The sequence below is a fragment of the Cinclus cinclus genome, chromosome 6 (genome assembly GCF_963662255.1).
Source record: "Cinclus cinclus chromosome 6, bCinCin1.1, whole genome shotgun sequence".
NCBI classification, from domain to species: Eukaryota; Metazoa; Chordata; class Aves; order Passeriformes; family Cinclidae; genus Cinclus; species Cinclus cinclus.
Genome location: NC_085051.1, coordinates 28,776,487 through 28,803,882, shown reverse-complemented (window position 1 = coordinate 28,803,882; position 27,396 = coordinate 28,776,487). Strand labels below are relative to the sequence as shown.

At 42.9% G+C, this 27,396-nt stretch overlaps 1 protein-coding gene across 1 annotated transcript in view; it reads left to right on the top strand.

The window, feature by feature from the left end:
• SMOC1 (SPARC related modular calcium binding 1) overlaps nucleotides 1-27,396 on the top strand; it is a 125,545-nt gene that overhangs the window by 90,911 nt on the left and 7,238 nt on the right. Inside the window, exons 8-11 of the mRNA XM_062495374.1 lie at nucleotides 9,467-9,659; nucleotides 10,755-10,837; nucleotides 13,093-13,198; nucleotides 23,637-23,884. Of these exons, the coding sequence (XP_062351358.1) occupies nucleotides 9,467-9,659; nucleotides 10,755-10,837; nucleotides 13,093-13,198; nucleotides 23,637-23,884 (630 nt within the window). The remainder of the gene's footprint in view (nucleotides 1-9,466; nucleotides 9,660-10,754; nucleotides 10,838-13,092; nucleotides 13,199-23,636; nucleotides 23,885-27,396) is intronic.

The window sequence follows — 27,396 nt, the reverse complement described above, 5'->3', positions numbered from 1 at the left end:
ACCAGTTAATCTGCTCTATGAAAAGGTGCAAAGTATACAAGTGGGGAAAATAACATTGTATAATAATCGGCATGCAACCCTAGGTGTTAAACCATATGCAGCTAGGCAAATAAATGAAGCTCCCCCTGAGAGCTGTGCAATAAATCATTCCCAAAGAATTCAGTCACTCCCCCCTCCTTATCCCCCAAAGAAAGAAAACAAATTACTTTAGAGGTGGAGTCGTAACTACTACTCTGCAACTGCCAGTTAAGGCAAGTGGACAAGGAGCAGTAGGAGAAGGAGTAAAGATATAAGAGGCTGGGGTAAAAGGGGAAATAGAAAACAACCCTGCGTTTAAATCCACTGGGGATTTGGTGGGATAGAGAAAGGATATAAGCTCCAGCACCAGGTATTACCTGGACATACAGGGACAAACTAAGAGTGGTCCGTTTTGTAGTTTGTTTTGCTTTTTAGCAGAAACCAGTTTGGATTGAAGGGGCTGCATTAATTTGCTGAAGTAATTCCTTAGCAGCACAGTGCTCCTTGCTGTTTGTAATAGCAGCACAAGCTCATTTGTGGATCTGCACTTCAGACATGCATTTGAATGTTGATGCCTGCAGAAAGGTTGCACATGCTGACTCACCTTGCTGCCTCTCTTGAGATGTTCCTGTCAAATTCACCACTTTTCTGAGGTACCACAATTAAGGAGGAGCTGTTTCAAGGTAACTGTCATTACTCGTTGCTAAATAATCTCTGAAGAAGGCTTAGACCTACACTGGCTTCTCTTGAAACCAAAAGCTCTGGTTGGAGCTTGCAACTGATTTGCCAAGGGACAAGTGAAAGAAAAAATGGGCTCAAAACACAGGTCAGTGTATCCCTAGGAGCACCTGCTGCCCACAGAGTTGTCCAAGAAGGCCATGAATATTGCCTAGTACAGAATAAGGCTGTGAAGGAGAAGAGCTGCATTCCAGAGCTTTGGAAAACCCTACCCTTCCATGGGGGCTGTTTGTTGGAGATCCATCTCATGACACTGATGAAGTGGGAGCAGTTTCTCTGCCCCATGGCTGATGTCTGAATCCTGTGTTACCTCATTGACCTTCCAAAGCCCAGATACTGTATGCAGAGACAGCTGAATCTATGTAAATATCCAAACGTGAATGCTAGCTTCCTGTCAGAGGCAATTTCCTCTGCCTCCTTGTAAAGTGCAAAACAGTACAGGAAAAAGCTGATCTGTCACCACATGAAAAGGCTCATCACACAATGTACCTGTCTCTCTTGCCCTCAGTGCCTTACCACCAGTAGCATTAAATATAATGTTGCTGTAGATAGGGAGACTAGTCTGAACCACTTTTTATCTGCCCGTGGCAGTTTTCAAAGACTTTGTTTGGTGTCCTATAATTGCAGTTTAACAATACTGTAAAAATTGTGTGCTTGTATATTCTAGCTAGAAGAGGTAGGCAAGTTCTCCAAAAATTGCTGTACTATTTTTTCCAAGGACTATTAAAAACAGGTGTGGAAGCACAAAAAATTCCCAGTAATGCCAAGGCTCCAGTGGAAACACCTATTTTATTTTTTTAATTATTGAGCAGAATTCCTCAGTGTGGAAAGAGTGTAGTGAAAAAGGAGCATAGGGAAGATGAATGTGTTCAGAGACAGGTGGCTTATGTCAAAGCTAGGTATGCCACAAGCTCACAGTGCTTAGAAACTGTGGGAAATGGAAAAGAGGCATTAGGGAAGAAAAAACACAGGCTGTGTAGTTTTGTCTCAAATGACAAGGGCAGTGTCTAAGGTTGAAATATTTTTCTACTGCTGAGGAACCATCCTGATGTCAAGAAGCCAAGAGGCTGCATTTTGATGCCAAACTTTCTCTGCGCAGACTATGGAAGCTGTTGTCATTGTGAAGGTACTGCACTGGCACAGCTGTCATAAAGGATATGGAAGCCAGGTGCATTAGAGGGAATCCAAAATCTGGAAACTTAAACCAGATCAAATATCTTCAATATTTTAGTCTGTGCTAGCAAAGAGATCGCCTCAACCATTGAGGATCTGCTTCTCAACCTGTGTGAGGAAAGCTAAAAAGACCTAAAAACATTCACATGGTCTTTTCTCCCCGTTTTAAACCAGGGTTATATCCAGTGAATAGCAGCTCTGACTCATGTAACCTGTTCCTAATATAGCAACACAGCTCCCCCTGCCTCTCCCAGTTAGTGAACAGGTAACTACCCGGGCTTTTTTATATCAAACCTAAATCTCATTTCTCCAAGTAAGCTGTCTGCTATGTGAACTACCCATGGGGAAAGAAAAAAAGTATCTATGACTATTTTTTTTTTTTAATAGAACAGCACTTATGTCTCAGAAGACTGTATGTCATCCCCAGACTAAACAAATTGAATTCTTTTAGCCTTTTCTCATAGATCAAGTTTCATAGACCTTTGCCTGCTCCCCTTGCTTCTTTCATGCCCTCTTGCTAAACAGTCCTTCTGTCCCTCAAAGGGCAGTGCCCAGTGCTTGTACACAGGGCTGATTTAAAGGATTACCAGGACCTCGTGCCTGTTCCTTATGTGAAGCCCCCGTCATTACATTCCGCAGGTGGATTTACCTGTTTTGATTTTTTTGTTGTTGTTGTTGTTTGCAATGTCATTCGTGAATGTGTAGACCTTTTTTTTTGTGGTCTACCTAAGCTGCTGACCATTTTTTTCCAAGTTTTGCTGTCTCGCCAGTAATTTCCTTTCCATGTGCTGGATTTCTCCTTGCTGGTTGTTATGGTAAGCTGTGATTACACTGATTTAAAACCATTTATAAATGTGACTTTGAATTCTTTCCTGAAGTTCAGTCTGTAAATTGGATGCTCTGTTCCGTTGGTCAGAGTGGTCATTTAATTTGATACAAGTCTCATGATAGCTTTCAAAATAGAGAACTTTTGAGATCTCTTGTCTTGGAGAGCATCTTTTTCTTAACCTGCTGTGCTAGGTAACTGTCTTGTAGTAATTGCATGTAGCTTGCGTTTTCCTCATTTGGTTACAAGAATGACACAACTTAAAATATGCTCTAGTGAACTAGAATTTATTTAGAGTTCTAATGCATTGCATATGAACATGAAAATATTTGCAGGTTTTTTTCCAGGATGATACAGCACAGCCATTAAAAAAAAAAAAATGTTCTTTTTCTGCCATCCTTCAGCTGGTCTGGCTATAGCTCTAGGAGGGCTAGGACTGTGTGACTGACTGCTTGTGAGATGGGATGGTATAAAGAGGCCAAGGCCTGCCTGAAACGCAATTCAGTTAGAATTGCAAGGACAGGTAGCTTTCAACTGACAGGTTTCAAGATGTGCAGGTGTGACTCTTTATCCCTGTGTGGGTTGGGGACCCTGTGGAGCACACTCTTTACTTAGCTGGGTAGGATGCAATCTCCACAGGTTCTGCAAAATGAGCATAAATTGTGCATCAGAATGTCCCTCACTAAGTTTGCTCTAATCTGTGAGATGGTACTTCCTTCAGCCAGTCCTCCTTATTTCAAGCTGGAGGGTAGATATTGAACAGGCTTCTCATAATTTAACACTGGTGGGAATGCAGTGCAGCCTTATCTCTTAGAGCAGAAGGAAAATGGCAGGGGAAGCACGTTCCTGCATAGCTGAAGTTGAATGAGCCACTTGGAATAATGCATTTTTGAAAATTATAACCCACCTGTTAAACCTTTGCATTGTACTTGTTCAGCACTGGAACATGTACTAACATCTGCTTCCTCTGTAGCCTATGCCTTGAGAAATGAAATTGAGTGAGTACCAAGGTAAAGCAAAGACTGCTCAACTGGTACAGTATGGGAACACCTGCAAGGTTTGTTTTTCTTTTTACCTTCACATTAGCCAGAAAACTCTGGAGGGACCACGATCCCAGACTGAACAGGGTGGAGTGGGTATCAGTGCTGATGACTAACAGAGGTGTGGAGAGATTTATGCTATCCCCATGAGCCGTATTTGCTCAGCTGTTATTGTGCTCCCAGTAAACACAGAAGGGGTTGTTTCCCTCCTTCCACCCAGCCCTGCTCAGGGGACAGGCAATAAGGGCCTATTTACTTCACTGCTTTGCTAGTCCTGCCAGCACTTGTGATGTGCGTACTTAAGGCTTTTCAAATGCTCTTTCCCCTCCGAGAAGGAAAGGATGCAGATTTGGGCTGCTGAGGTGACCTGTGCTGAACTTACTTTCTGCCCACAGCTTTTGTAAGCTCTGTTGGGATTGAGGTACCTGTTCTCCTGAGTGGACCTGGGTCCTGTTCACAATAGAGCTTCTTTATACAATGTAAAAGCAGCTTTAAGATGATGCACATCCTATAGTAAAATAACTAGTTCAAAACTCTTGTTCTCTGCCATAGCATTGTAAAGACACATGAGAAATTGACTCTCTCTGAATTAAGCTCCCCTGAGAGACAGGCAAACATTTTCCCTCACTGAAAGGAAAACTGAGGCACAAAGATACTTGGACCTCATGTTTGAGTTGGCACAGGAGGTCAGTAGGAACTTGGCACTAGATATCCATGCTGCTCCCCTTTGTTCTGTGCTGCACTAATGCCTCATTGAGAAAAAAGTTTGGAGCTGAACAAAAAAACATCGGGGGAGATGTGTTTGGGGATTTTTTATTTTTTTTTTTTTGAAATGAGGTCTCTGTTGCAACACTAACAATGGGGATTGGTCAAGAATTCTTCAGTAAAAGACCTTTTCCTCCCCTTGTTATGAATGCTTGTTCATTAAAACTGAAGCTTTTTGTGGGAATTCCATGGGAAAGGTTTGCCAGCCCAGACAGAATTTCTGGTCAAAGGAAATGAGGGAGAAAGTGAGAGAAAGAGTAGGAAATCTGCCCTGCCTGGTACAGCCTGTAGCTCTGGGGTTAGGGTGTTCACATGGGTTCATTTGGACTGGGCAGAAGCATAGAGGGAGGTTGGACCCTCACTTTTGCCTGATTTGTAAGAAAGAATCTTGTCTCTTAATGGTGTAAGAATCTCTCCAAGGTGGTTGGTTTTGATGCCATAGTCTCCCTCTTATTTTCATCAGAAAAGATTTGGGTGCAGAAGAGCAAAGTTCAAAAAATAATCTGCTGTGGTTGGGTGGCAGATATTCCCTGTGTCCCACCATAATCGTTCACAGCCACGGTGAATGATGCTTGGTGCTTTGGCTCTGGTGGCAATGAGAGTCATTCACTGTCAGGCAGGAGAGCAGCTGGGAGAGGCTGCCTCATCCCCAGTGGCTGCACATAGCCCTGCAAGATGAGCATGAGAACTGGGAAGCACAAACCTTTGGCTGGATGCTACTAGACACCCTCTGTTCTCAGCTTTGTGGGGTAAACACAAACCCCATCTCTTTAATAACCATGTAGTTTATTAGACAGTCACACGAGTCCCTTACTTCATCCATCCTTTTTATTTTTATTGTGCAGGCTCTAAATGTATGTTTGGATGTGTATACTTAAGGGATGAGGAATGAGAGACATTTTTATGAATCTGGCCATGTATTCCTCAGAAGGCCATTACTAGGGGAAAATTGTTGCATAAATAATGTGCATCTGCAGATGTCCAAGACCTGTTTTCCTGCCATAGCTCATGGCTTCAGGGACACTACTTTAAAAATGTATTTTAATGAGTGGTTGATGCAGTCAGAAGTAAGAAGGAACAAAGAGTTAGCATTTTAGAGCTGAGCAGTTTTTCCACCAATGACTCTTCCCTTTGTGTGTGTATACATTCCCTATTGGGGTTTTTTTTTGTATTTTTTGTTGTGTTTTTTTTTTTTTGTTTTGTTGTTTTTTTTGTTTATTTGTTTTTTGTTTTTTTATTTTTTAAATCTAGATTTGCTCTTCTCACAGAGGTTTCACTCCCCAGCAGCAGCAAGTTGACAAGTGTTACTTGGTTTCTTTGCTGTTGATCAAGTCAAAGCAGGGATGGCAGAAAACAGTAGAATATGACAGTGCCTTTAAAATAAAGGTACTTTAAAATAAATAAATAAATGGGTAGAATATTTGTTTTTTATTATTTGTTCTTGGAAGACTGTTTGTGTCCCACTGACTTGCTGTCTTAAATATTCTTTCTCTAAGAAAAGTTTAGTTTAGGGAAAGAAGGAAAACCTTTTTTTCTGTGCCTGCAACTCCCATTAACAGGGAATAGGCTTTTAAGTACCCTGCATGTATAATAAATATATGCTGGTTTCTAAGATGACAGCTTAATTTCATACCTGGCATTAAACTTTCTAGCTTTGCCATAGGCTTTCACTGTTCTTCATTAACCTGGCCTTGGCAACAACAGCAAAGTTTCCAGTAAGCAGTTTGACTGGAACAGGAGGACTTCAGTGTCCTGGAGCTGGGATAGCATTTGATGGTCCCTTTGTTACCCATGAGACAATCTTTCAGGGTGACACTGCATGCAGTCCATGCCAAGTCCCAGACTAGGGAAGATGATGGTATGGATTTCCCAGCTGATTTTTCTGGCTTTGAATACCTAACTGTTAATATTAATGTTTATTTTTTAAGGGAATTAAGTGCTGTTAGAGTGGTAGCCTGGAGGAAAGAGTCTCTTTGGGGACTAGTGCTAGTTAATACATTCTGCTTAGTAGACAGATGTCACTGAAGGAAATTTCCACAAGGCTGTTGTCAGAGTCAATGTGTTTGCTGTTCTGATCTCCTCCAGCTCAGGGAAGGCATGGTGGATCTGGAAGGGACTCAGAGAAGGACTGTACCATGTGGGACTCTTCAGCATGTAAATGAGACGAAGTAGGAGGAATCTGTAAAGCACGGAGGAACTTCCATAGCAGCTACTTTTAGATGTACATTAGAACTGAGTCAAGTATGATCTCCCTGATGTTTCACTTATACCACTGCCATTGCTAATGGTGGGTTACTGAATGCTGGTGATAAAGGCAGAGTTTGAATCATTATATCTATCTGATATCAACTGAACAAAGCCTGTAGGATTTGTTTCACTCAGCTTTTAAACAGCCTTCAAACAGAAACAACTACCAATTAGTTATGTATTCTAGTAGTAAGTGTGACTATTTGATTCCCATGAATTTCTGTGAATATGTGCAGAGGTTTTTTTCCATTTTTTATGGCATAGAACAAATGTGTAAATATGTAGATTTATTCTGTGTAAGGTACTAATTCTTTAAAGAAATTTTTTTTCCTCTTGATTTTAATAAAAGTGGCATATTTCTTTGTTTTTAACACACAAAGAAAACACACTTTATTTTTTTTCAGAGTGATTTTACTGAGAGTTTTGCAAGACTCAAAAGACTTGAGAAATATTGGTTTGACTTTGTGCACCTGGGAAGTTTTTGGGATTTAGATAGAAAAATTCCTGGAATGTAGTTCTCTTTAGCAGAAGTTTTTCTTCCTTTTGCCCCTCCTTTTTTGCTTCCTCCAAGCCACCTGAGTGATTTGCCTCACCTGATGGCCAAGAGGTGAATTGCTGTCAGCAGACTGTGGGTAAATGGGGCCCTTGATGTAAATGGTTTGTTGGGCAGCCGGCAGGCCTCTGGTTCAATGACTTCTTTGTCCATGTACTTCTTGGGAACAGTATTTTATTTTTTTTTTCCTCAGATGTGAAATCTGTCAGCACAGTGCAGTCAGCTTAAATATCAGCTGAGGCTTGAGTTCCCTTTCAATTTTTGTTGACTTTGTCCCCTTCTGCTCCTTCCCCGTCAAGTTTCTCTCTGCTTGTGTCAGACTTACCAACGCTTAAAAGTTTTTATTCTGTGTTTGTATTGTATGGGTTTGTATGTGGCAAAGTTCAAGTGCCCTTCACATTGCTAGCCTTAACAGTGATCTGAAATGCTGAGGGGAGTGAGACTTTCTGGGCTCTCTGAGACTCTTTCAGCTGCTACAGTTCAATTAGAAACCAGTAAAAATACTTCTGGTACCCAGGCATGCTGTGCTCAGGTGATGCTGTGCAGACCTGGAGTTTCTTCTTGTGTCTGCTGTTACCAAGCTGTGAATCGGCACCCCTTCTGTTCCCCAAATGTGGAATAAAACTTACTCTCTGCAGCATAATTTATCACCAAAATACAAGATATAACTATAACAAAATACAAGGAACCTGAGCACGTGTTATTTGTGTGCTAAGCCAGTCCTGAGAGCAGGGCGCTGAGGTTATGCAGTGTCTGCTGGCTGATGATGCAAACATCTACAAATTTGGGGTGAACCTAATGATGTCATTGCCAGTCAGGGGAAGCATTTTATGTATTGAAGGCTTGAGGTGGCTCTTGGCTATGGCAAGGAATTACAGGTCTTGTGGCCTATTTATAGAAATTATATTAAAAGCACATTATTTAGGGAAGGACAGCTGTTTTTCCTGCTTCTGTCTTTTATCACTCTCCTAAGGATAAAAGTTAGGGGATAGACTGTTGTCTTTTGTTACCCTAGACTTAGATGTGTTTTCAGCTGTCTTGACTGCCTTTTTCTCCTCACTATGATACTTTCAGTAGTTTACAAATTTGAAGTATTTTTTCTACTTGTCAAAGGGCCAGAATACTTTAAGAGTTATGATTGAGAATTTCCAGCTGTTGAGCCAAATAAGCCTTATCATCTTGCAGGTACTCTGTGCTTCCCTTCCCCCTTGGATGGCTGGTTCATGTGAGAGGCAGCAGGCTGGCACTGTCCATGCACCCAACGCTCCTTTGTGGGCAGTGCTAGTGCTCTGTGTGCCAGGCTGGCTGCAGAAGCCACTTCTGGGCTTCTTCCTTTTCTTTGGTGCATGCCACTACTGTTCTCCTTGACAATATCTTTAGAAATAGCCTTTCCCTTGTAATAGGTTATTAAGAGACAGGGCCTTACCTGCCACTCAGTAGAAAGCAGTGCTGGGTGCCCGTTGTTTTCCGGGTGAGTACAAGAGTGGAGAGTGCTGGAGAGGTGATGGCAGTGGGGGTTGAGTGGAATATCCCGTTCTGTTCCCTGCTGAGGTGTGTGCAGATGCTGTCTGCACTGGATAAGGCTGTGTTAAAACATAACCTGCTCCTCTTGGGATCATGGTGAGGTGCTATTGAGAGGGAGGAGTGTTTTGCAGTCTGGAGAAAGAGACAGAGGGGCAGGGCAGGGTGTTTGCCTCCTTTGTTTAACTGGAAAGTACAAGTCACAGTTTATGATCTCTCAGCTTGCAAAAACATAATCTGGGAAATGCTTACCTCATGGCTGCATTAACAATGAATTATTTTTACCTGATAGTTCATTTCTAAAACCCAAGTGATCAAGAAGAGTTTTTCCTGCTGTTTCTGGCATCCTGAGCACCTGGCAGTCAATGTCTGTAGACCACAATCTTGCTGTGTCTTAGCTAAATGTAGGAGAAAGCTCTCAACCCAGAATTCCCTCAGTCCCTGAGGATGTAGACGTACAGATGTTTGATGAGAAGGAAACAGACACAAAGGGCTCCTGATGTGAAGGATGCCCGTATCCCACTGACCTGAGGAAAGTGATCTTGATTTGCTTCTTTTTCTTCCAACCTCCCTTCTGTCTTCCAGAGAAAGTTCACTCCTGTGACCAGGAGAGGCAGAGTGCCTTGGAAGAGGCCAGGCAGAACCCCCGGGAGGGAATCGTCATCCCCGAGTGTGCTCCTGGAGGACTCTACAAGCCAGTGCAATGCCACCAGTCAACTGGGTACTGCTGGTGTGTCCTGGTGGACACGGGACGTCCCCTGCCTGGTACTTCCACTCGGTGAGAGCTATAGGCAAGCCTGGGAAGGTGCCTGGCAGGAGAAGATGAGATGTAAAAAATACTACTGCAATATGAAATCAGTTTTTCACCCTAGAGCAGTCAGCTCTACACTGGTTTCATGCTGTATGTGATGCTCCCTGTTGAGTGTTACTATGCAGCTCCCTCTCTATAGGAGTTGGTGGACATTAACTACTGTCCATACTTTTCTCTGTGTTAAGTATCATACAAAGCAGCCTTTTTTTTTTTTTCTTCTGGCTTGCTTTTGTGAGTTAGGAGGAATGGGGACTTAACTTAAGAATATAGATTATGGGCACGAGCAGTGAAAAGACAAGTGTCCTTGCTGCATTATCATCTGCTTCATGCTTCCATGTTGCAGCCACTTGAATCCTGATCTGTAGGGAATTAGAAGAATTCTTGTTGTGCTTGGGTAGATTTTAAACCAGAGATCCACTTTTTGTGGGTTTTTTTTTTTTTTTGTTTGTTTGTTTTTATTTTGTTTGTTTTTTTGGGTTTTTTTCAGTTACTCTCTATCTTGAAACTACCTGAGGAATCTTTTCTCACTTGGAGTCTGGAAACAAATTGTGGGTCTGGCAAATTCCAAAAACAGGCCAGTAAGAGCTGGTACTTAAACTTAGCTAGATACAGTTATTCTGCAAAGCATGGACAGCTTTGAAAAAAAATCTCACCCTATGCCCACAAGAATTGGAAGAGGGCCCTGTGCTGTTTGTGGATTTCAGTTGATAGCTGGTGCTGGACTTCAGTGTTCTTCTTTCTATTTCCAATTCTGCTGCTATTGCTGACTGTCTATAAACAGTCAGATGCTTGAGAGTGGTATTTCTTCTGGAGGTTTATTGGTTTCCCCTAGAGTAAGGAAACAAGGCATAACCCATTTACCCTGAGATTAACTCAGCTGGTCAAGGCATAGTGCCAATAATTGCTTGGTTGTGGATTTGATCCCTGTATGGGCCACTCACTTAAGAGTTGGGCTTGATGATCCTTGCTGGACCCTTCCAGATCAGAATAGTCAGTGGTTAGTGACCATGTGATGATACTAAACCTGTGTTACATAGTTTAGCTTCTGCTGTTCTTTTTCAGGTATGAGACCCCAGTGTGTGAAAGCGATGCCAGATCGAAGAGCACAGAGATTGATGATCCCTTCAAGGACAGAGAACTTCCAGGTTAGAAGATCCTGTTTTCCTTCTTACCTTGTCTCACCTTGGGACTCTTAATAGGCCAAGGATATCGTTGAGGAGATAGGGGATAATCCTTACAGTGCGTGCTTTACCATGGGGTTTATTCTGGGCTTTTTTTTCTTCTTAAAATCACCTCCAGTTTCAGCAGTGAACTGGAAAAGGCTGGGTGTGTCCTGAGTGTGTTTATTGCCTGTCGGCCCTTTGAAAACATTTCTGGGATTAGAATTTCCAGGAGAAGAAACCAGGATGCCTGGAGATACCCTGGGGGAAGAATGGGCTCGGCACTGAATGTTCCTTAAAGCCTGACCAGGACAAGATCCTTTCTGTTTAGCAGGGCTTTTCAGCAGCTTGAGGCTCCCTGAGTCACAAAAGAGGATAAATGTACAATTGCCAGTGGACTGATTTGCTCCCTTACACTGGCTGCATGGAACAGGCAGGACAGCACTCATGGTGTACACTAAGGTGCCCGACCTCATGATGGCTTCTCACTGAGCTGGACTTTATTTCTCATTTTGTGCCTGGGATACATTTTATTTCCCACTGCTCCTTGATTTATATTTTGCCATCCAACCTGGCCTTGAGCGCTTCCAGGCTCTGCAGGCAGTGTGCTTCTTGGCCTGTGTGAAGAGACCCTGCAGAGGCCCAGGTGGGAAAGACATAAGTTCAGATCCTTGCACACCTACACATACGCTCTTCACAACCTGTCATGACTGTGGCCAAAAGTAAAAATGAAAAAAGGAAGGAAATGCTGCTTGTACATAGCAAATGGCAAACTGCTGATTCTTGCAGATGGTAAGATGCTGAGAGTCGAGAGAGATGACTTCTAGCAAGTAGTTTTTCAGCCTTTTCATTACCTCAGCACAAAGCTCCTTTAAGTGAGTGGTCTTCTCTGGCTGCAATAGCAGCTTACCCAGTACAATGCTGATGTTTTCTGGACCATATGCCAAATGAGTGCTGAGGGTTGTGCACATGTGTAGTGTACATAATATGGAGACAGACTAGGGACTGTTGGTTAGCTATTGCAGAGGACAGAGACTGTAATACTGAAAAGGAGGGACTTCTGTCAGATCCATTTGCAAGCTGCTTTCAGCTGTCAGGGCTGTACAGTAAGTTTCTAGTGCTCTGTTTGTGGTACGTGTTCTTCTTTGCTTGTTCAAGAAAAGTAGAAAGTGTTGACATTGCTCAGTGTTGCTGTGGGAGGCTGTTTGCTGATGTCTGCTGCCCTAATCAGCTGAATAATTGGTAGTGCATGGTGTATGGGGGAAAGAGGTGAGGGGATGGGGGTGTGGTGGCTGCTCTGTCACATCAAGAGAAGACAATTAGATTGGGAGGTGATGGGTTTTGGACAACAGTTTTGACAGCAGTGTGTTGAAGTTAAGCACACCTGATCTTGGTACCTTCTACCTTAGTTTGTTCCAGACTAGAACAGTTGTCACAGTGTACATGGGGTAGTAAAGGAAGCTTACTTTAAGAAACAAGGAAACAGCATAGATTGCCTTTTAAAGGTGAGGAGATGGAGAGTTTCACTGTAACAGGCTGGCACTGTTAAGGATAGGAGGCTCTGTCAATCTGTGTTTATGATGGTGGAGAGCTAGACAGACTCAGCACTAAGTAATGGAAATGGTTACAAAGCTCATCTTCAACCCACTTTGTCCTGCTTAAGCCAGCAGTGACTGGGGGTGACTACCACATACCAACTCAGCCTGACGTATTTCCTATGTAGAGCGATCATGCAAAGAATGAATTACTGTGGTAGGCAATGTTTTCTGTGCCTGAAGATGAGAGTGCAAGCAGCAGACCTCGCCTTGTGCTCTGGGATACTTTAATCTGTCAATTAGGGCCTCAGAACAGCCACATTTGCCTCAGAAGATGATCCAGGAGGTAATGAATAGTTCTGTAAACTTCTCTGCAAGTGTCACCATGGGAACTCCTGTCTGCCAGGCACTTCCAGCACATCCCTGTGGTTTTGCTGGTAGAGAACTGGGTGAGACCATAAAGCTAACCACACAGTCTTCCTGCCAGATATTGTTGATGACCCTGCATGTGCCTGGACAAAAGCTGCAGGACAAATTTCCATACCGAGAAACCCACTGAGGGATTCTTCTGGCTTTCCTTGGGGACTGTGTTGATGGTTGTTGCTGTCTTAAAAACAAAGGAGGTTCTGACTGATCCTCGCTGAATTGGGGTAGGAGACTAAGCCTGTGTATTCTTGCATTAAACCTCCTCTTTTCTTTCTGCAGGCTGCCCAGAAGGGAAGAAAGTTGAATTTATTACCAGTTTACTCGATGCTCTGACTACGGACATGGTACAGGCTATTAACTCAGCAGCACCTACTGGGGGTGGGAGGTGAGTCCAGAAAGCATGGCTGAATGCCACTCAGGTGGCTGCAGAGTTCTGGGTGCCCCTGAGGTTGGGGCAGGCGGGAGAGGTGTTGCTCTGACTGATTTTGGTTCCTCTGGGCTTCTGGGAGAGGATCTGAGGCTGCTTTGTCCTGTCATCCTAGCTCTGCTTGCCTCCCACCCCTCCTCCCTGGCAGCTGCTGCACCATAAAGGTTAGTATAGCCCATTTGAAGTGTGAAATGAGAGCTCAGTGGGAGGAAGTGGCTTGTTCTTTTGTCCCTTGGTGCATGAAAAGACCTAATAAAATGCAAATGGATTGAAGGAGACCGTGTGGCCTAGTGGCTACCAGAGGGAGTGAAGAATGTGAACCAAATTCGTGGCAGGACCAGCCCTGTGGCTTTGCTGTGAGGCTGCAGCCAGCCTGCTATGAGGAGAGGAGCTGTTTTTCATGGCCCTCCCCTCGGACCAGCTGCGTGTCCACCCCTTTTGGAAGGAGCAGCAGGTCAGGCCTGTTGCAAAAGGAGGGCAGAAGTCTGTGTTCCTGGGGAACTGGAGGAAAGCTGAGGCTGTGTCTCCCCCTCCTGCTTGATCACAGCAGATCCCTGCATCCCTGCATCACTGCCTCGGGACAGGCCATTGTGAAAAAACCGTGCTGGATTTAAAAAGTGCTACACTGCCTCAGCTAGGCAAGGCTTCTGTGGTTCTGGATTTGCCTGACTATAAAAGGAGTCAGTGCTGGGGCAGCTTGCAGGGATGGCACAATGACTGATGGTGCTCGTGTTCCTAGGGGTCTGGAGACGGAAGTGCCTCTGCACGTATGTTACTTGTATGGGTATTCCTCCAATGTGTTGGCAGTAATGTTGATCCCCCACTTTCCTGTTTCATAATGGAGAAGGAATCCATGCCATCTTTTAACTATTCAAGACTATTCAAGGCCCTGGGTGGCATGGCTGTGTCCTTTGGTTTCAGTATGGACTACTTGTGATTTCATATGGTTTTAACTTCACATTTAGACCTTACCAATCAGGCCAGTACCTTGTATGCGTGCCTGCGTGCTGAATATTCTGTAACCCATTGAATTAGCACTGTATGCCTAGTATGTCTGTATTCATGTAAACAGCATGAAAAATGCCCCAAGGATGGGAAATACATCGTTCTCCCCGAGACTTAAGCATTCCAATGTCAATTCTGTCTAATTTGCATGGTTCAAATGCAGTGGGTAGGGGTGGTAGGAAGCCCTGGAGAGTATTTGATATTTATTTGGCATCTTTGGCGCTGGGACTGAAACACAGCCAATGTAATCATCACTCTTAAAATAAAGCTTAATATAAACCAATGTTGTAGAGACCAGAGATGTATGCCCCTACTGCACTTCTATAAACCAGCAGGCTTGCTTCCTAATTCTCCCCAAGCTTTGTGTATTTCTCAGCTTTCAATAGAGGCCTTTTTGGTGGAATTTTTCAGTGCCCAGCTCTTCACACAGTCAGCACATTGATTTATTTTCCACTCCAATGTCAGCAACCCAGTTGCGAGGGGAAAATTAAATCTTTTAGCAGGCTGTCCTTGGTAAGGCAAAAGACTGCTACCACCCAAATACTCTGCTTGCCCACAGCCATGATTAAATTCAGATAACTGCTCTGGTTTAATTTTCCATGTGCCTCAGCTAGACCAAGCATGTACCCCAAAGAACACGTGTCAAGCTTTTCCAACCCAACAGGCCATGATGGGACCATTTTTTTTTTTTAAGCCATTTCAGGGAATTTTTGATATTTATATAAAATTTTTATCAGTACCTATTTCATATGGGTTTGTGGAGTTGGGAAGCTGTCTCTGTGCAGTGAGTCCTGCTTTCCAAGAGTCCCAAGGTGAGGAATATCCTGAGTTCTCTCTTCAGGAATTCTGAGGTGTGAACAGGTGTATTCCTTTCTGGGTAAAAAATGGCTGGACCCAGAGAGTGGCTGATGGCTAGTCACAAATGGTGTTCCCCAGGGCTCAGTATTGGAGCCAGCCCTGTTTACTATCATCAACAACCTGGACAAGGGGATGAAGTGCCCTCTTACAAGTTTGCAAATGACACCATGTGTGGGAGCGTTGACCTGGGGAAGGGCAGGAGGGATCTGGACAGGCTGGATCAATGGGCCAAGGCCATTTTAGGAGGTTCAGCAAGGTCAAGCGCCCGATCCTGCACTTGGGTCACAACAGCCCCAGGCAGTGCTTTAGGCTGGGGGATGAGTGGCTGGAAAGCTGCCCAGCAGGATAGGACCTGGGGGTGCTGGTCTACAGCAGCTGAACATGAGCCAGCTGTGCCCAGGTGGCCAAGAAGGCCAATGGCATCCTGGCCTGTATCAGCAATAGTGTGGCCAGCAGGAGCAGGGCAGTGGTTGTCCCCCTGTACTCAGCAATGGTGAGGCTGTGTCTCGAACTCTGTGTTCTGTTCTGGGCCCATCAGTACAAGGAAGGCATTGAGGTGCTGGAGCAGGTCCAGAGAGGGGCAGTGGAGCTGGTGAGGGTTCTGGAGAGTAAGTCCTATGAGGAGCAGCTGAGGGAGCTGGGGGTTTTTAGCCTGGATGAAAGGAGGCTCAGGGGTGACCTTAGTACTCTCTACAGCCATCTGAAAGGAGGCTGTAATGAGGTGGAGGTTGGTCTCTTCTCCCGGGTAACAAGTGACAGAATGAAAGGAGATGGCCTCAAGTTGTGTCAAGGGAGATTTAGGTCAGATATTAGAAAAACATTTTTCACAGGAATGGCTGTTAAGCATTGCAACATGCTGCCCAGGGAAGTGGTAGAATCACCATCCCTGGAAGAGTTCAGAAAACATACAGATGTGGAACTCGAAGACATGGTTTAGTGGTGAACATGGTGAGGATGCTGGGTTCACAGGTGGGCTTGATGACCTTGGAGATCTTCCAATTCTATTGGAAGGTCTCTTCCAATTAACAATTTTATGATTCTGTATACATCTGAAAATGCCTAGGTGATCTAACATTGACTTTGTCAATGGAAGCTCTTTTCCAAGATGAAGGGATATTTTACCTGTCGGGTTAGTTGCTTGTTTAATTAATTTTCAGCCTTAACAACTAACAAAATAACTGTATTTATGACAGTGCTTATCCTATATTACCCTGGCCCAGATATACTGAGAAGTTCTTGTTGTAAAGAAAAGCTAGAGATCTGGCTGCCTCATATTTCTTAATAACAGTCACATCAATCTTAATGTCAGTTTTCTTATTTGTGCTACAAGTGTCACTTTTGTGGTCTCTTCCTCATCTTGATGCCACCATGATGGCAGAACAGGTTCTGTGTTCAAACACACACTATAGCCATCCTCTTTTTGCTCCTTTTTATGTTCAGCATGTCATGCTCCTGGGCCTTCTTTAGATTTTGAGCAAATGCATCCCATTAACCAAGCTAAATTTTTAACATATCCCCAGCAAAGCTTATGCCTGATGCAGGAGGCAGGCCAGGCAAACAGCCATCTGTACCCCCACATCAACTATATACTGTCCTGTATATTTTAACCAAAGAGAGAAGCCAAATGTAAGAAGTATTCCCATTTCTCTGTGGCAGCAGAGAGATCATACAGGCATACAGTATGCAGCTTTATTAGGAGTGTTAAAATAAAGGACCAAAGGCAGAGAAGAGCCTTTCCAAAGTGTCAAGGACTAGAAAGCTTAACAGTAAGAGTCTTAAGGAGCTCAGATTTCCTTAGGGTATTGAAAGGAACAAAAAAAGGTTGGAAGTTGATTTTGTAAAATCTGAGTATCTCTATAGGGACAAAGGATCTGCAGGCTCTTAAGTCTAGCAGGGAAGAACATGATTAACTGAGTATGAACAAAATTTGGTCAAAAAATGATTAAAACTTCTTTAAAGCAAGGGCAGTTCTAAGCCAGAGTAAAATCATGAGGGACATGACTGATTCCCTCTCTCTAAGGCTTTCATCTAAGGCCTGATGTGTTTCAGAAAGACTTGCTTTAGTCAAACCTGAGTTATGGTCCCAAGAATAATTTGATTCACATTCTGTGTATGATACATAGGAAATTAGATTAGATTACCCTGCTGCCTTCAGTCTGAATCTAGATATGTGAGTGAAAACTTCTGTGTTTACTGAGTGTCTTTGCAATTAATAGTCATATTACCTTTTTGTTTTTGTTTTTGGTTTTTTTTTTCTTGGTGGGGGTGTAGGAGGGAGGGGGTGAAGGGAGAAGCATGGGGGGAAATCAGAGACTGACATTTGAAATACTACATAGAGCTGTTGTAAGTTTTCCACAAAACCAATCTAGTAGCAGCAAAGTGAGGCAGTAGCTTGGATTTTTCAGGCCATGTAAGCAAAACCTGATAAGACTTTTTTTTTTTTTTAACTGGGCATGCTTAAAACAAGCTTGTAATCCTTTTTAGGTCTTGTCTTGTTTAAGGAAGTTCAAAGCTATGGACTTTAATTGAGTTACTCTTGCTTTACAATAATGTAAATGAGATGAGAACTTCCTTTCCTCGTGGCCCTGGTTTATATTACAGCATACTAGCCAAATAGTCTTCATTTAGAGTTTTTAAACAGAAAATCTCTGGTAAAATTCATTCTTAATTTTATGTGATAATTCCAAAGCACATCTTGTTACTGTATGTTTTCAAAGTAATTAAGGGAACACTTGTAGGGAATTGGTTTATTAGCCAGTACTTAGTATCCTTACTGAAAAAAAAAAAAACAAAAAAACCATTATTGAAATTGTTCACAAGTGAGTACTATATAACAGGAACAGCTCTTAAAAATTTAGACTTGGTTTTAGTACATTTTTGTCCCTTTTCTAATTCTGATATAGTCATATTACACAGGCCCTAAACTAAACTAGATCAAAGAGACTCCCAGCTTGGGCTTCCCTTATCTGAGAAATTCTCTTTGATCCCTGCAAATTCAGAAATGAGTTTTAGTTGCCAAAATGAGTGCATTATGGCTTGCTACATTATCAGCAAAAATATTACTGCCTTGTGGAATTCAAGGTAAACAGGCAGCTTACAACAGCCTCCCTTATCATGTAACACAGCAGCTATCAGTACCTTAATTCAAAGTTGCCAATTATTCCCCATGTAATAGCCCTAAAAAGTACTCCAGAAAATGGCCCTGAGGTTTCTTTTCATGCTCTAGTTGAGCAGTTTGAAGCAGGCAAGCACAGCTCAGCACATCTCCAGGGTTTTCTGAAGCCAATCCACATTTTAATAAAGATTGACACTTTTAAACAGTGCAGAGAAGTTGATGCTCAAGTCCTATTGCATTTCAACTGAAGTTGGATACCAACTTCTCTTTGTCCTCTTATGAAAATTCTAGCCTAATTAAAGATACAGGAGAGTTCATGTAAGAGGAGGGTCTTTCAACAATCTGTGAGGAATGAAGGGAGGTGATTTTTTTAACCTTCTAAATTATTTATCCTACAACATTTATAAAAGATATATTCAGAATAATGCTTCATATACAACTTAGCCTGAAGAGAGAGAGAAACTGGCCTGTAAAGGGGAGATAAGTTTTAATTGTAGAGAAATTATACATTTCCCATAATTAATTTGGACTATGTAGTATCCTTTTGTTTAGTCTGAACACAGCTTAGTTATTTGTTGGCTTCTTGATTCCTTGGCTACATGAAAAGAAGAATAATAAAACAAATACAGGATCCTTTTGCAATTCCATTATAGTAATCCTCTCTGATTCAAACCATGTTCCACTGTTACAGACTTTAAGCAACTGCAAAGAACAACAAAATGGGAGTAAGAAGTGGAAGCAGAGCAAGAACAATTTTGAATTTTGCCTCAGTTTGTTAAAATCATTGCTTTCTACTGCTTAGTGCTGGCACTTTGGTGGGCATCATCAATGCTGTCACAGGTGTTGACTGGAGGGGTCAGTCACTCTCCATCCGTTCTTCCTTCAGCAACAACACTAAGCGAGTTGTGTGTGTGTGTATATATATATATATATCTCCTTGCAATATATTTACAAGTCATAGAAACTTACAGCTTTAACTCCTTTAGACGTCCTGACCACAAACATACTTTGTGTGTGTGTGTTGGGAACGAAAGCTGGACTAAGTTATTTTTTTACTCTGTGGCATTTGCTACCAGCTTCTTGTCCATCAGGGTTCTTTCATCCTGGAACAGGTCCCTCTGGTTTATAGGCTCTGCAGTGCAGCTAGATGATGGGCTGATCTTACTGCCCTTCTGCCTCAGCTGCTAATGTTGCTACATAAAGCTTGTGGTACAAAAGAATAGATTGTCTAAGTCTTCAAACAGGTACCTGATGGGTACTTCAGAGATTGCAGCCTTGCTTTCTGTCCAAGCAATAGTTTGTATTAGGATTTCTTGACACCGCAACAGTGTTGTGGATCCATGTATCCTGTGCAGTGGGGGTGCAAGTGTTCAGGGAGCAAAGGACCAGCTTTGGTAGGAATGGACTTTAATTAGTAAAACTTAGTGGCATGTATTACATTTTTGTCTACGCAGTTCTGTGGTGCACAATGTGATTGCACACTGTACACGGTTGTGTAGGGGAGTCATGCCTCACGTTTGTTGCTCTTGTATACTTTAGCCTATATTCCTCCCCTTCTTCTCTGCTCCTTCACACGGAGCTAACTGCTCCTTTCTCACAAGGGGCCTTGAGCACTGAAAAGCATTACAGATTGCAAGCACAGTGCATATTCAAGCAGCACGTTTGATATTTTGGCAGTCATTCTCTGATACAGCATTCAGTGCAGCTTGCAAAAGTGTATGTCCATGGTTTTGTACAGCCTCTTTGTGTTCTTTAGTGACACCAGATGATGTGAAGGTATTCTGTGGAAGTGTGCCTCATCTGATCTGCTATGAGGGAGCTCTTAGAATATTAAACAGAAGGAGGAGCAAGAGCCCACTTGGAGAAGACTCTATACGTGATGGCAACAAACTTTAAAGAAAGCTGACAGCCAGTTTGCTGTCTTAGGCTGTTAATGACAGACCATTCTTATCTTGGTTGTTGGAATATTGGTGGGCTTATGCCACATAATTGAGCTAAACTTGCTCTTGTGTACAAGAGCAGTCCAGCAACAGCAGGTTACATTTGGAAAATCAGCTTACACAGACCTCCTTTCTTCCATACTGCTCATTCTTTAGAACTGACTGTTTTGCCACAGAGTGCTAAAGAGGAGCAATTAGGCAGAAAAGTAAGTACAGCTGTAATGCAGTCAACATGAGAAGGATGAGAAGGCTGTCCTTATTTTGGCAGTGTCTGTTCTCACTGTGTCTTACACAGCTGCTACAGCACTAAAGTGAGGTACTGGAATTCAGTGGGTTTTAGTTGTATTGATGTTAGAGCCAGAGATGTTGGAAATTGAGAATGTACAGGACAGCTTTGTTCTGTCTTGGTTTTTCTGATTCCTTTATGGTCTGAATGAGAGGTGGCCCAAGAAATGAAGTTTATGTCTGAGGGCTGATTTTCTTCTCTTCAAATAGTATAGGGAGGAAACAGAGGGACAATCCCCTGGAATACTGCCAAGTTTGTTTGCTCGCAGGACAGTTAGAGCCGCAGACTAGTCTGAGCTGACCCAGCAGGCATGGCTGGTGTCTTGGCACATCAGCAAAGCTAGGTGTCCCCAGCAGTGCTGTGTAGTTGTATTAATTCATATTTCATGGGTGGTGCCAAAGTGCCTTGCACCGGCGGTGCTCATAGTCAAGGTAGTTATATATAGTATTGTAACTTCATCCTTCTGTAGTATATCATGGAATTTCATGAGCCAGGGAGATATGGCCACCCTGAGATGAAGGGGATGTTTCCTGTGCTGGGATTCTGGATGATAACCAGAGATGGCAGGCCACCAACCATCTCAGGAACTGCAGTCCTGCTAAGCCAGCCAACAGAAAGTGGTAAAAACTCAGAAATGGCTGCATCTTTCTATTTCCTAAAGTCATAGCCATTAAACTAATTCCTTTTAGCTCTATTAGCATGCTGCAGTTTTCAGCATGAGCTCCCAGCACGTTTATAATGGCAAAGATTGATTTATTGTCACCTCATGAAACAATGTATTTGTATTAGCCTGTGAATGTCCCTCATTTTCTTTGTGGAAGTGCTGAAGAGTGCCATGTTGCCTGTCTTGATAACTCATAAGAGCTCCTTGGTGTGCCCCTGGAAAAGAGGCACTTTTAAATCCTGCTTCTGCGTGCCTCTTCATTAGGTAGTGAGAAGTTCTTGTCTATTGTCTTTCTGCTGTTGGTTCTAAGATGCTCTGCTATTTTCTCCATTTCTGCCTCTCCAGTTGTGGGCCTTCAGTAAATGAGGGCAAGACAAGGTGTGAACAAGGGGAATCTCCCATGCAAAAGCTCAGGTTTTATTCTTCTATCTCAAAAAAGGCAGAGCATTGCCCCTGGCAACATAGTACTCCTCTGGGGCTGTTGGAAACATGCTAGCCTTCAAATGATAGCCAGCTTCTCTCCAAAAGGGAGAGAGGCCAATAGCTATGTTAATAAATGTCATAAAAACAGGACACAGGATGTGTTTCTGTTCTCTCCTGTCATTCTGATCATTGCATACAGTTTAGAAAATCAGGACACTCCTTTAACTTCCTGGGGGGAATTTTGCAATTTTTGTTTGTCTATAGGTTATTCCAGGTGCTTGCCTGGTATTTTGGCTCTCAAAACTAAGCCACACTTATTCCTAACCCCTTCTTTTTCCTCCTGCACAGTAGTTATCCCATTGTACATTGACCAGATGCTGTGACTGAATGCCAGCCTGCCTCTCAGTTAAGAATTAAATGAAGGAAATAATTTCAAGTAAAACCCTGGGGAAAATGTTATGCAGTTAATCTGCCTCTCTGTACTGTGTGTGTTTACTTGTTGCAAGGATTCGTGTATCTCTGGATAGTGGCTACCTTTCTAATTTCTATCCTCATTTGTAGAAGTCATCAGAAGAGGTTAATGAGGATCTCAGCTCTCCACCCATTCTCACTTTCTGCATGCTGCAGATTACCCCTCACTAAGGATTTAATTTGCCATAGGGGTAGTGTGTGTGAGGGGGTATTTTTCAGGTTCTGTAGCTGCATTTTAAAGGCAAAACTGGTCACACAATAAAGTCAAAAGAATTTTCTTTCTCCTAGTTCCAAATGAAAAAAAATTCAGTGACCATGTAAGCATAGACCCTACTATTTTCTGAAACAAGGTCAACGGCAGTCTTGGAGAGCCCTTTATGGGGTACTTGGGTTTGAATTTCTCCATCAGCGAGAGTGCCCCAAACTCACACCAGAATCTGGCTGCCTGCAGCAGGCAACTGTTCCTCTCTCCTTCCTGGGGAAGGAATTTATGCAGGAGCTGGATATGTCTTCTGGAATAAGTCAGAGCAATCAGTGCCAGTGTAGCATGTCTGACTACCTATCCACTAATTTCCATGTACTAAAATGCTTTATTCTTGGAAGGAAAAAAAGGTTCAGGTCTCAGCCTCATTTCAGCTTCTTTTCAGCTTTCTCTGTTGGCATGCTCATCGTATGGAGAAAAGTCAGACTAGCTTAGAAGAAGTTTTTTCCCCTGGATCTCAGTATCCCTGAGGAATAAACCCCTTTCCCACTGCTGCTGCAGAGCACCAGACACGGCTTAAGTGGTATAACATGACAGTGCCTGTTCAGTGATGGAATGATGTTGAAAGGCAGCATTCTATATTTGTGTGTCTATAGCTGTTGCTGTTCCTCCTTTTTTTATTCTCTTTCTCTCTGATATTGTTATTGTCTACAGGAATAAAATGTGAGTCAAATAGCATCAAAGTTGTAATACCGTAATGATTAAGAAATGAAACAAGTTGCAAGTACTACTCTGTAGTACTGCTTTTAATGGATTTGTGGTGTTTTATCTGCTGTGGAACTCTTATGTATAAATCAGCTATGTGAAAAGCATTAAAAATTATGAAAATACAGAAGAGTTCAGATTATATAAACAGATACAGGGAGAATATAGTATCTTGCCAAGGATATTTTCAAATAATGAATGTGTCTTGCATTAAATTAATTTGTTCCCTTTCTGAAATCTAGATGTTACTGTCACAGAAACTACCATGACAGCTGACACTCGTGGTTCTCTTGCTGTTAATTTGAAAGGGAGCCCAAGGGTGAAAAGGACCAAGGAGACTGTCTCTTGCCCTCTAATGAGGATCATTCTGGGATTAGGCAGAGTTTCGGCAACTGGTGTGAGGAGAACCAGAGCTTCTGAGGGTATCAGACTCCATGATTCTCTTGGCAATTCACTAGTTAATGCTAAGGGACATTTTTAGAAAAAGTTCACCTGTCTCAAAAGTGTCGAGCTAAAAGGAGGAGGTTGGAAGACCTGTGTTTTTTGCTTACTTTGAACACAGTATAGCACTTGCCTGATTTGATGAGCAGCTCTTGCTCCTCAGCATGTGCTTGTCAGTGTTGGTGAGAGCACCCCTTGTCTGGGGCTTGTGCTTCCTCTGTTCCAGGTTCTCTGAGCCAGACCCCAGCCACACACTAGAGGAGCGAGTGGTACACTGGTATTTCAGCCAGCTGGACAACAACAGCAGCAATGACATCAACAAGCGGGAGCTAAAGCCTTTCAAACGTTATGTGAAGAAGAAAGCCAAGCCCAAGAAGTGTGCCCGGCGTTTCACTGACTACTGTGACCTCAACAAGGACAAGTCAATCTCGCTTCAGGAGCTGAAAGGGTGTTTGGGAGTCAGCAAGGAAGGAGGTGAGGTTTTTTTCTTTTCTTCCTCATTGTGTGACAATAAGAACTGACAAGCAAATGTGACAAATTAAAAACTGAGTTACAGCAAATTCAGAAATCTGTTTTCTAACAGCTGTTTCAAAAGTGCCACAGTTTGTGTGAGCAAATGAGTGGGATCAATACACTACCGTGCAAATGTAGTTTGTTACTTGTGTTATGGCTCCATCTTCTATGCCTTATCACAGACCTCTGTGCTAAGCACCATACAGAAACAGGACAACAGATGAGAGTTCTTGGCCAGAACTCTGCTTGTACTGTTGAAGTCCTTGGAAACTGTAGTTAAGATCAGGTCCCTTCTGAATAAGTAATACCTTGCTAGCAAGACCCTGTTGTCTCAGCCATGCAGGTTGGATAATGTATGAGCCAGCACAGACACAGTCCTTCTCTGGAGACCCTGTTTACTAACAGAAATAATATTTATCTTCATTGGTAAATTCAGCATGCAGAAGAGTGGATGATGCAAAGAGAATAACTCAGAAAAAAAGCACAGGGCTGTACTGTTGCCCTTTTTCAGACTTAAATTGTACTTTGAAACTGGGGGAGAAATAAAGCATGTGAATAACCTATTTTCCTTTCTGTTTAGTGTCTGAGCAATCAATCCACCCTCCTGCCTTTTCTTCCTTTTTTCGTCTTCACCTCATCATCTGTTGGGACCTGAACCAAACTGATACTTTTGGAAATTGTAGGAATTGAAACGGTTCAACACAAATTTAATAATTTCAGTCATTCTTGACTGTGGGCAGACTTTCTTGGCAGGAGAAGGCAAATAGGGAGATTCCAGGGGAATAATTTCCTGGGCAGGTGTTTTGGCTGTGCAGACAGCTGTTGTTAAAAGTGTCACATTAGTTGGGAAGAGGGGATAGCTTTTTTTCTCCCATCTTGATCTTTCCTTAGTCCTTTTGTCAGGTTTAGCATGAGTGGGAAAGGAGTCAGTACATTTGGGTGTTGGGGAGTTGCATTTTCTAGGTGCTTTGCAAACATCTTAGTTACCATAATAAGCATATAGCATTACTTGTCAGCTGTGAGAAGCATTCGGCTTCCCTAGCCCTGTGGAGGTGTTTTTTTTAGTCATCAGTGCCTTACTGAGGAATGACATACCAAAATATCAATCCTTAATTTTATTATGTTCCAAATAAGATAAATTTGCCAAATGAATTTTATTGCTATTTGGCCTTGAATAAGACTCTCTGGAATCTGGTGCCCTGGCCAACTAACTGTTTAAAATTTAATTTAGGGAAGGGGAAAAAATCAAAGGGAGAAAAGAAAGAAAATGTGAAACTTTGAGCCCATGGGAAGGAGAAAGAAGGCAGCAAGATGTTGTGAGTGCCTGATTGTCCAACTGTTTGCTGAGAACACAGCCTTGACCTTTCATGATTTCTTCTGCTGTATGAGGACAGGACTGTGGTCAAAAATGGGCTCTGATCTTGTTCTGTCGTACAGCTCTACTACATACATACAGTACCTACTAGAAACCTGATAAGCCTTGAGGATCAAAGAACAAATGATAAATTAAAGGATGGTGAGGAGTGAAAAGCAGTGCAGGGGGCAGTGCAGAGAGCAGGTACTAACATGGAAGAAAGAACTGAGGGAGAGTGCTCCAGAGGTGCAGTAAACAAGTTTGTAATGGATCTTTTTTAAGTCAGCAAGTTGTGCAGTGATAGATGACATGTTTTCTATGCTTCCTATTCGTAAGAACTTCTAAATTTAGAAACAGTCAGTATCTTTGCCTTTGACATGGTCCCCCACAAATCCTCCATAGACTGGAGAGAGATGGTTGGATTATTAGATGGATAAGGAATTGGTTGGATGGTCACATCCAGAGGGTGGAGGTCAACAGCTCAGAGTCCTGATGGGCATCAGGGATAAGTGGCGGTCTTTAGGGTCCATACTGGGACCAGTGTTATTTAATATCTTCATTGATGACACAGACAATGGGATTGAGTGCACCTTCAGCAAATTAGCAGATGACACCAAGATGAGTGGTGCAGTTGCCATGGCTAAAAGATGGGACACCATTCAGAAGGACATGGACAAGCTCAAGAAGTGGCCCCATGAGAATCTTACGAGGTTAAAGACAATCAAGGGCAAGGTCCTGCACCCAGTTCAGGACAATCCCCAATATCAACACAGATGGACGAACAGATGGAGAGCAGCCCTGCCCAGAGGGCGCTGTTGGCTGAGGGGCTGGACATGACCCAGCCATGGGCACTCCCAGCCCAGAGAGCCAAGGGTGTCCTGGGCTGCATCCAAAGCAGCGTGGGCAGCAGGGCCAGGGAGGGGATTCTGTCCCTCTGCTCTGCTCTGTGAGACCCCACCTGCAGTGCTGCCTCCAGCTCTGGGGTCTGCAGCAGAAAGGACGAGGACCTGTGAAGTGAGTCTAGAGGATGGCCCCAAGATGATTAGAGGGATAGAGCATCTCTACTGTGAGGAAAGGCTGAGAGAGCTGGGATTGTTCATCCTGAGAAATAGAAGGCTTGGGGTGACCTAACGGTGGCCTTCCAGTACCTGAAGGGAGCCTATAAGAAAGAAGGAGAGGGACTTTTTACAAGAGCACAGAGTGACAGGACGAGGGGGAATAACTTCAAAATGAAAGAGAGTAGATTTAGAGTAGGTATGAGAAAAAAAATTCTTTACTGTGAGGGTGGTGAGGGGTGGAACAGGTTGCTCAGAGAAGCTGTGGATGCCCCATTACTGGTAGTGGTTCAAGTCCAGGTTGGATGGGGCTCTGAGTAGCCTGGTTTAGTGAAAGGTGTCCTTGCCAATGGCAGTGGGGTTGCAACTAGATGAACTTCAAGGTGCCTTGGAACCTGAACCATTCTATGATTCTGCAATCTTACCCCTTCTCCAACTTTTCTTTATCCTGATCGTAGGTGTATGTAGTGAGTCCATGTATTTTCCTGTTTGTTTCTTTCTCTGTACCATGGCCTCCAAAGATCTGCTGGGTCTGAGGTCACTGTGGGTTCAAGCCAAGAGCTAGCTGGAAATCTTTTTGATGGCGTACGTTCAGTTGTAAACTGCTAGTCAGATGAAAACAAATATTTTCAAAGAAATATTTCTGTTTTAACAAAAGCTTTGAAAGGTTCTTTTGGTCTAGCTTGAATGAGGAGGGGTTGGGGGGAGGCAAGGAAGGTTATAATTTCCCCTTAATATACTTCATTACAAGTGAACTTAGCTCAGATGTTCCAAATCCTGTCTATTTGAGGTGAGTATGCCTCTTGCTAGGCAATTTGAACACTTGTAATGGTTTTGAAAATAAAAGATAATATCAATAAAATTTCCTTGCTATGCCAAGGAAAACAGATACTAAGCATTCTTCATTTTGGTCAGTTTTTTTGCTTTGTCTTGGGTGTTTTTTTTTCTTTTTTTTTTTTTTTTTGGTGGCTAGTTCCATCCAAATGTGGACCTAGAGCTGTTTAAAGGAAGCACAGAACATAGATAAAGCACTACTGTTATGTGCCTCTCAGGACCTGGAGAAT